At 43.6% G+C, this 10,272-nt stretch overlaps 1 protein-coding gene across 1 annotated transcript in view; it reads left to right on the top strand.

Annotated features, from left to right (window-relative positions):
• Positions 1-2,752, top strand: part of susd2 (sushi domain containing 2) — an 18,775-nt gene extending 16,023 nt beyond the window's left edge. Inside the window, exons 14-15 of the mRNA XM_030791522.1 lie at positions 128-224; positions 2,009-2,752. Of these exons, the coding sequence (XP_030647382.1) occupies positions 128-224; positions 2,009-2,078 (167 nt within the window). The 3' untranslated portion in view covers positions 2,079-2,752. The remainder of the gene's footprint in view (positions 1-127; positions 225-2,008) is intronic.
• Positions 2,753-10,272: the final 7,520 nt, after the last annotated feature.

Below are 10,272 nucleotides of genomic sequence, written 5' to 3' on the forward strand. Positions count from 1 at the left end.
CAAACCTGCCCCTTAGCCCGACTCTCTCTCCTCCAACCAGCTGTTTCCTGGTTTATTACATGCCTTAGATGTTGCCGTTTCATTTACTGCTGGTGTTTATTTATGTGTTTGTTTGTTTGTTTCACAGATAACACCTTGGCCATCGTGCTGGGGAGCGTAGGGGCGATACTGACACTCGTCGTCATGGCAATCGCCATTGCCCTTTACACCAGGAAGCAGAAGAGGTGAGTCCTCTGATGTGTTCACTCCTCAACCAATCACAGCACGGAATTCTACACTCCAAACTGGTTTGAAAACGGTTAAAATAATAATAATAATAATAATAATAATAATAATAATAATAACAATAACGTTATTTGGGTTTTAACATCATACCAAATGTCATCTCTCAGCGTATCCTTTTATCGTAGTGTCATCAGTGAGAGACTCACTCCACAGGTGCGATCAATCTGTCCACAAACCTTATCCATCACCGACATGAATAGAACATTCTGGAATTTCTCCGAAATAATTCGCGGCACAAACCCATAATTAACACCGTTTTTTTTGTTCTTTGAACGTTTGACTGTTTTCATCATTGTGACATTCATAAGCAGGATCAAAGAGACACAGAAGTCAGGATGGAACTGTTTGGCCCGGTGGGGAAAGACTCGTACGACTGAGGTGGCCAGGAAAAGGGGAGAGATATATACAGTTGTTCCTTGGGGCAGATTTGGATAAACTTATTACCGTTTACAGGGTCTCCTCTATAACCCGGCATGAAGCACTGATCCCTGCTTTGCTCTCTCTTTGGCTTCAGGCGTCTGTGCCTCCAGTCAAAAATCTGCTAGAATTTCAGTTATGGGAGGATAGGGGATTTTTGGGGGGTGGGGGGGAGGGGCAGAGTCGGGGGGCGGGTGTTACACACACCTGCTCCCTCTTAAAAAAAAAATGTAAACCAGTCCTTTCATCTCCATTGGAGAGGTAACAGGAGAACGGAGGGGTCAAAGGTCAGCACCTGTAGGGTAGGCAGGGCTCGCCACCGCTCTGTCGTAACCCATACAGACACAGGTCTCTCACCTTCACAAATCTATGTCTCTGTGCGTGTGGCTCCCAAATAAAACTTCACCTTGTTCAATAAAACGTACTGACAGACAACCCATGTAACAGTCACTAACACACACACACACACACACATCAGACAGCGTTGTACGTTACAGGGCTGTGTCTAATGTATGCCTGTAGGCTCTGTCTGTACTCAGAGGTTAAAATACACTGTGTTTGTGACTGCCATGAGGGATCACACAAGCACACACACACACAAAACACACGTGCACACACACACCCACACAGAACACGCGCACAAACGCACACTCACACATACAAGCACGCACAAACGCACACTCACACACACACACACACACACAAGCGCGCATGCATGCACACGCATAAATGCACACACCACACACGAACACACACACAGACACACAGACACACACACACATGCACAATCCAGGGTTCTTTCCAGCTATTGGGTTTCCCTGCATGCCTCAGCAGGTCCCTGGCTGACTGTTTCTCTCCACAGGGGAGGAAAAGACATTAAAAGCAGTAGTATTATGACTCCTCTTCCATGGCCACACCGCACATCAAAGGGGAGAGAGACAAGGGGGGCCCTTCTGGGGGCCCCAGAGAGGGCCTTCTGAGGGTGGGTTGGGTGGGTGGGGCGGAGCAGATAGGGTAGCCATTTTAGGATAGTCACAGTAGCTGGGGGAAGTCCAAGCTGAAGTAACAGGAAATCGGGGATCTGGACAGTGTCAGAGACAGCAAGGAACACCTGTGCTGGTGTGGCCGAGGGCCATGACTCACCTGTGTCTGTGTGTGTGTGTGTGTGTGTGTGTGTGTGTGATAAACAGGGTATTCAGAGAGGGTACTCAGTGTCTTTCCGAATATGTTTGATTACTTTTTTTTTTTTGTTTTGCTTCTGTTACTCTAATATTTGTTCTTTTTGGCTCTTTTTCTTTCCCTTCAGAGAGCGATCCAAAAATGCAGATGCCAAAGCGGATTCTGAGCGGAGCAGCATACCAGTACAGAATCTTTAAACGCCCATCATCAAAAGACTTCATCATACCCAAGACCTTCTCTTAATTCCGAATAATGTTTTCTACTGACAGTATTAAAAACGGACTTGTTTCTATTTAATGAAGGGTTTCATCATATCTCAATGTTTTGCGAGTTTTAAATTTAAATTAAAATTCAGTTAGCTGAAATTTAATTACAGAGTTATATTACAGTGTTTTAATTTATGTGCACTGAGCCATTTATTGATCACATATCTAGCCTGTGACATGGGCCATTCGTTCAAAGCTACAGCTCAAACAATGCACTGTATAGATTGTAAAAATGTTTTGTTTGGGGGTTTTCTGCAAATATTGTTAATGTTGTGGTTTTATTGGAAAATACACTCTAAATATCTGTAGGTCTGCTGTTTAAGGCCAGTAAAATTTACATTTTTAATCCAAATGTTTGGATAATCTGCACAAAGCACAAAAATGGAATTTAAGCCTATACATTTCTGCACTGTATTGAATCATCTAATAAAATTATATTAAAGTAATGAAATGATGCAATGCAATGTTATTAAAAAGTCACCATACCTGCTTAAACGTTTCGAAAACTTTCTAAATTGTGCCTAACTTCTGTTGCTAAAATGACAAATTGTCATCCAAACAGCTTTGAAATTTAGACGACAAACTTCAACTGAAAAGCAAGAGTCGTCAAGGGTATGTGTCGCCATGACGACGAACGAGAATCTCGTTTGCTAACCACATCGCAACTTTATCCGACAGCTTTGGTTACAGGAGAGACCATTTTGAGACTTTGAAGGTTTGAATACCTTTTTCCTTGAAAAATCAAACTGTGGGATCAATCTCTTGGGAGGCAAAGGAAAACAGGCTGCTCAGGGACCAACGCTGATCGCTTGGAGCGATAGGTGTTTGATTCGTGGGAGGCCGCTGCATGCCCTAATTGAAATAATCTGGCCCGGTGGACATGAAGCTTTTGAAGTAGAGACGAGAGGCAAAGCTACGGTCCACAGCCGCCAGCTGGGAAATGTTGGATCCATTAGAGGTTTGGTGAGGTACGCGCATCGTTTTCGTTTTGAAGAGGTTTTGCGTTTGTGAAACTTGGCCTATCTCATTTAACCGTCAGCTTCAATGTTTTTTTTTCCAGTACTGTTTGGTTGAGTAACACAAATTCCTGCCCATGCTACATTGGAATCGTTAAAAATCCACGTCGTTCTTTCTGAAAACTCTTCCCTGTCACGGAGGTCCGTGTAGATAAGGTTTGCTGACGTTTCATCTTTTACTGAGTGCAAATTTTCAGTTCTTTCATGTGTCAGTCAGTGCTTACAAGACGTGTAACGGACCAAATCGCTGAACTCATTTAAGGAGCGAGATGCTGACGAATTACCCCTGGATGAAAGTAGCGGGGTTTTTTTTTTCATCTTGGTGGGTGCGCATTCCTGAAGTCCTATAGTGTTTATATTCGCGCTTATCTCAATAGTCTTTTTTAATTAGTGGAATTGAATTCAAACGCAAATAAATGCTGCTTGTTTTTTGTCTGAGCCTGTTTCTTCCCATAGAAAAAAATTCCCCACCAAATCACCCTTTTATCCCACTTAAACGAGGAGATTAAAGAGAGACTCTTTATAGTGAAATCAACTCTTGAGTTTTGTTTTATGACGATTTCTCTCTCTCAAAGTCTTTGACAGCTGCGCAGGTGCAGGTTCTGTGGGCCGTTTGATGTTTTACAGTCTTTCGCTTAGACCTAATCTCATAACCCACATCTACCACAAGAATTCAAATAAACGTTTCAGGAATAATGTACATTTTGTAAATGAAAGTTTTCCATAATTTAGATGTTTTTCGACGGCCATTTCTCGGCGCGAAGAATCCGCTGGACTACCGGTAATTCCGCTCGTGGGCGACTCTATTTAATTGCCTTCAACTAGAATTTTCCAATACTAGCGTACTGGCGGGAAGACTTGTCCATCATTATGTCGATTATGCTCTGTTTTTAACGTCATACGTCATCTACTGAGGCCGCAGAAAAGGCATAATGCTTCACTTTATTGCGCCACTGTAAGAATGTTACAGAAAGAGAGAGAGAGAGAGAGAGAGAGAGAGAGAGAGAGAAAAAAAATAAGTGCCCACTTCTTTCCCCCCACAGATGTTTGCTGTACCTCACAGTGGAAACCATTAAAGCCCTAAAATCTGTCCGCCTGCTCAGAGACAAAAACCGCTTCCAAAAGCAGAATGCCAGAGGAACAGGAGATAGGGCCTTACCAAATATAAATTAGTTACAGACATGGCAACTCATGTGTCTATAAACAGAATCGTGGTGGAAGCAATCACTATGAAGTCATTTTCAAATACATAACATCGAGAAAGGCCTAGGGGCCCCCAGTAAAAGTGTGAGCGATGCCTTGAGAGTCATCAATGGATTGATGCTGCTCTTTCAGTAGTTCTAACGCTCCTACCTTCCTAGCGGGCGCTACTTCTACCGCAGGTAACCTTTTGAGAAGTAATCACAATCCACAGTTATCACTTTGACTATGTGAGGCTAAACCCTTACTACATGAAAGATGTCATTAATATACAAGCGCGGCACCTTTTTTGTTTGTTTGGTGATTAAACTCTATATCATTACACTTGTTTATGTTTCTTTGTGACTGTTTGAATTAGATTCATAGCTCCAGGACATGTAATCGTTTATCTAATGACCTGAATGAGGGCTTTTTTTTTTTTCCTCGAGAGAAGCAGCGGCAAACCACGCTTGAAGGTAACGCTCGACTCCGCTCTGTTAATTCGATTAAGTCCTATCATGTTTCCGCTATCTTTCATCCGCCAGGATGGCTTTATATCTTCTGTCATGTAACTCCGTGTTGTGCCACCCTGCCAATGAAAACAGCACTTTGTTTTCGCTGAACTTTGGATCATTCCATTTGAATAAAGTCCCTCGGCAGGTTGTGCTTTGAACGCTACACGCTTTGACAAACACGCCCGTATCTTTTCCAGAGGCTTCGCCGCTTTGATCATAGAGCAGGATTTACTGCCAAACTTTAAGACGGATCGCTGTATGTTTAACAGTAACATTACCACGTCTGCTGAGCGCCGTTTTTCCAGTGCTGTTTAGCTGCTGGTTTAACTGGGAGAAACCGGTTAACCTGTTGCTGGTTGAACTGAAGCCTGCTGGTTATATGCCCCCAAAAACGCTTTGACTGCATCGAATGGGAACAGTCAACACAGAAAAGTCAATACAAGTGTCAAAGGTTAAAAGACAGCGGAACACATGAAAGTTAATTTTGGTGGTCAGTGTGAGTGTGTGGGACAGAAAGTCTAAAATCACCCCTCGAAAGAACCCCCACCCCTCCAAAATCTGGGAGAGCTTTTCTCTCCTGCTATTAGAGATAATGGCTTTGACCTGGTAAGGACAATTATCTGTAATGGTTTGCTTGAGTGAGGATAATCAGCCAAGATCAGGCATCAAGGAGAGAACAGAAATCTCCTCAGAGTGGCCTTTAGCATGTTATCAACTCCTTCTCCACTTTTCCATCCAATTTCTTATTCTGCGGCCATTTTTGTGAGAGGTGGAATTGATCGGGCGTTTCATCTGAGGGGCAGCTCGCTGTCCGACACAGTAGAGGCGAGTATTGGATTTACAGGGACTGTAAAAGCATGTGATCTGCCTAGCTTTGCTGGTGCGATGCAGCCTTCGAAAATGATCTTAAGGTCCAGATATATTCAAACAAGCTGTTACAGAGACTGCTTCTTAGTCACAAAAAAAAAACCCAAAAAAAAAAAACCTCACGAACTTTTTCTCAAGTGAAAAATGCAAGCGTTGCGTACAGTCATTCCCAACCGATACAATCTCTTGTGAAATTATTCAACGACTTTAAACTTTCTTTGACTCCTGCGATCTCTGTGAAAATAATAGGGAGGTATTGAGGAACGATCTTTGCTAACGCTCTGTGACTTCTGTTGACGATATTTTGTCTTTCATCTTGATGAGAGAACCTCCATCAATCCTTTTTATTTTCCTTACTATCCTTCTCTGCTCTCCCTCTCTCTCTCTTCTCTCACCCTTTCATCATGTGTATTTTCATTAATACTGTCATGAACATGACTATGGTCTTTTAATCAGGGGTGCTTTGCGATAGGATTGTGGTTAGGATTTGATGCAGGGGTGGAGGGAGTTGATAGGGAGGGGTGGGTGTGTGTGGGGGGGTGGGGGTGGATGAGTGGGTCTTGGCTCACTGTGGAATCTGGTTGCGGTTAGCTCAAATGAATCCGCGAACGTGCTACCGTGTGTTAGCGGGTGGGCCTGCTTCTCTCTCTCTCTCTCTGTTATTTATTAATGTCCCCACGAGTCGCTGTGGATTTTTGTACCCCCCCCAGTCATTCCTCATGCATTTCACGGGGGTTGCTGCTATGAGGTAGGAATGTGCATCATTAATGAGCGTGGTTGTTATTGGCTGACGTGTAATTGACCGGGAAGTGGCACCGCCCTGTTTCACTCACTTTTGTTGGGTCATTGAAAGTGTAGAAAGTCCTTGCCCACCCTAGGAGTAATCCGAGCTCGCAGCAGCCTCCTCTGTTAGAAGAATAATCCAGTTACTGAACCAGAAAAGGACTTTGGGTACCCACTGAAACATTCGGTGGTGGACGTATCACAGATGCTGAAGGAACTCACTCTGCAGCACTTTGTTTTACAGGACTAACAAACTGTTGTCTGTGTGAGCGTCAGTGGTGGTTGTCTGGATCAGGGTTTCTCGAACTTCCACCGAGGTCATTATAGCTCTGCATGTCTGAAGTCTCTGCCTACTCTCACAGCCATTCCATTGCTGGTCCTGACGATTTGCACTGATCTGAGATCAGCAGTGTTGGGGGGGGGGGGGAGCGCCAACACATGCTATGCTATGTAACAGGACCCCAGGTGCAGTGTGGTGTAGACTAGTTTTTTGTTTTTTTTTAATACTCAGAAATGCTAAGACAGTAATGCTCCATTCAGAAACATTGTGTGTTTTGGTTGTTGTTGTTGTTGTTTCCAGACAGCATCTACATTTAAGCTGCCTCTTCCCTGTGACAATGTGCACCAGTTCTTTTCATAAATCTACTCAAAAACCTCCATTTCTGTATCCAAAGATTGCTCAATACCCGTCATAACCCAGAACTAGCACTGCATGGTGATCCCAGTATTCCTGAATCCGTTAACCTGTTACAGGCCCGGACGACACAGTCTGTATTCCAAAGAGTCTTGTGATTCTGTAGTCTGTATGTCCACATCGGGGGATCCGTTTGATTGGATGCCGCAGCTCTTGACAGGCCACTTGAGCTCTCAACAGAGCAGCAGATTACAGATCTCACCAAAATGTGTTTCTGCTTGTTATGAAGCTTTTTTCTTTCTTTCTCAAATATATGCCAGAGCCAATAATACCCATCGTTTCATCATAGAGGCTAGCCCATCGCTGTTGAAAGGGATTGTGGGTACATGTCTTTAATCTGCACCATGGTTACTGGTGTAAACAGTGGAAAGCTCGGTACCGTGTCGAAAACGCATTTCAGCGGAATGTGTTTCTCATCAAACATCCATATGCTCTCTCTGTGTGTGTCTCCTCCCCTCATACGGAACTGTGGTTTTCCCAACAACACTCCACATTCCCTGGAAACAGACGAATGAGAAGGACATTCGTCAGGGAACGTTTGTGGCTCTGGCTGTGCCTTGTTTTCTGTTTTGCCTTGTTTTGTTTTCTGTGGGTTTTTTTTTTCGTTGTTTGTTTATTTGTTTGTTTGTTTCTTTTCTTTTCTTTTCTTTTCTTTTCTTTTCTTTTCTTTCACGGAAAGAATCGTTGTAGGAATAAAAAAAGAGTGATAAGAGCTATGAGTCTTTGCCATTTCACAACTGAAAACATAAGGAACAAACATCACTGGTTCAAATTATTCACCAGTCTTCTGCAACCTACATTAAAATCTTAATAGTTATATTTCAGACAAAGTGGGGGTTTTTTATATAGATACTGTGTTAATTTCCAGGGAACCATTACAGTCTAACACAACATTTGATACTAAAACAACAGAGCAAATAAGTTTATTAAGTTCTGCCAACGTGGAACCGCTATGATTCATTTAAATCTCACAGAGGAATCAGTCACAAGGGGGAAAGAAATATATATATCACCTTAAAGTAGAAAGCAGAAATGCGCATATCCATGGAGCCGCAGAAAAAGGATGTTGGATTTGGACATGACTCGCCGGCATGTTGTGGTCTTTTTTTTTTTTTTTTTTTTGGCCTGGTTTACATTTTGCTTGTGTGGCGCTAACGTCACAGTCAAGTGTCTTTATGGAAAATTTCCTCGGAATTGAGCAGAGAGCGTCCTGGTTTCTCTATTGAGAAACTCCAGGGACTGAGTATCCCACAAACAAATGAAGTGACGATGACAACGACGATGATGATGATGATGATGATAGTTTAACGATCCATCAGTTCGTCAAATAGCAGCCGTCTGTGTTCTTCAAATGTCTTTTTCAAAAGAAAAGAAGTCAATGCCGGGTTGTTGTGATGTTTAAACACATACACACGGACATATCAGCACACACACACACACAGTCACACACCCCACACACACACTACACACACACACACACACAGTCACACACCCCACACACGCACTACACACACACACACACACACACACACTATACACTACCCACACACACACACACACTATGCACTACCCACACACACTACACACACTATACACTACCCACACACACTACACACACCTACTCACACACACTATACACACCCCACATACACTCACACACCCCACACACACACTCACACTCTCATACACCCCACACACGCACTACCCACACACACTACACACACTATGCACTACACACACACACGCACTCACACACCCCACACACATACACACACCTACTCACACACACACACTACACACACCCCACACACACTGTGCACTACACACACACATACACTCACACACCCCACACACACACTCAAACACACACACCGCACATGCACCAATTGTGTTGGAAGAGCATAATTTGTGCACCTTTATCTCACTTGTGTGCCGTTGTGAGCGGCTGGAATGTCTGCGTGCGAGAATCTCTGAGGCCCGTGAAAGCTTCAAAGAAAACGAGAGCAAATGAGCCTGTTGCCTTTTGGCCATGCTGTCTGTCATTACTGAAAACCAGTTTCCTTTGAGCAAGCAAGCAATGCCAGGCCCACCTAGTCTCTGCTAACTACACACACACACACACACACACACACCACACACACACTACACACACATACACACACACACATGTGCATATACACACACAACACACACACATGCACGTATACACTCACAACACACACACATACATTCGACACATACACACACACACACACACACACACACACACACACACCACACACACACACACACACTACACACACCACACACACACACACACACATGTGCATATACACACACAGCACACACACATGCACGTATACACTCACAACACACACACATACATTCGACACATACACACACACACACACACACACACACAATTTAAAAAACTTAGAAAACAATTATGTTGCAATAACTACCCCTCTTCCTGTCCAAGCAAGCGGCTGAACGTGTTTATCGACTTAAACGATAGCCTCGTGCGTAACTGCTGAGTGGTGCTTACTTGAAAGGTTGTGTGAGATTTGCATTCCAAAAGAAAACGCGGCAGTTCCAAACGTGAGATTTGAAACGGACAGTATTTGGAACTGGCCGTTTCAGTGCTGAGCTCTTGGATGCACGGCATTTTCGGTGCTACCCCTGTGACGCGCAGACATACCGATAAAACAGCTCATCGCATAAGCCGGGTGAATTTCTGCACCTCAGCTAAAAGAGAGAAAAAAAAGAGAAGAAAAAGAAAAGAAAACCATGTTTGGACCTTTTCCACTGATACACAATAAGCTGCCATTTCAGCAGGTTTCAGCATGGCATTCATTTTTGGTGTAACCCCCCCCCCCCCTCCACCCCCCTTCCATCCATCCACCTTAACCACAGGTGTGTAGAGGAAAACTGCCATTTCAGCCATACTGGCCAGAGTCAAACATCTGATCAGGTCTGGAAATATAAAAGTGTATGAAGGGTTTTTTTTAAACTTCTAAACTCTGTTTGTGTGTGTGTGTGTGTGTGTGTGTGTGTGTACTTGTACAGCTATC

Source organism: Chanos chanos, chromosome 14 (genome assembly GCF_902362185.1).
Source record: "Chanos chanos chromosome 14, fChaCha1.1, whole genome shotgun sequence".
NCBI classification, from domain to species: Eukaryota; Metazoa; Chordata; class Actinopteri; order Gonorynchiformes; family Chanidae; genus Chanos; species Chanos chanos.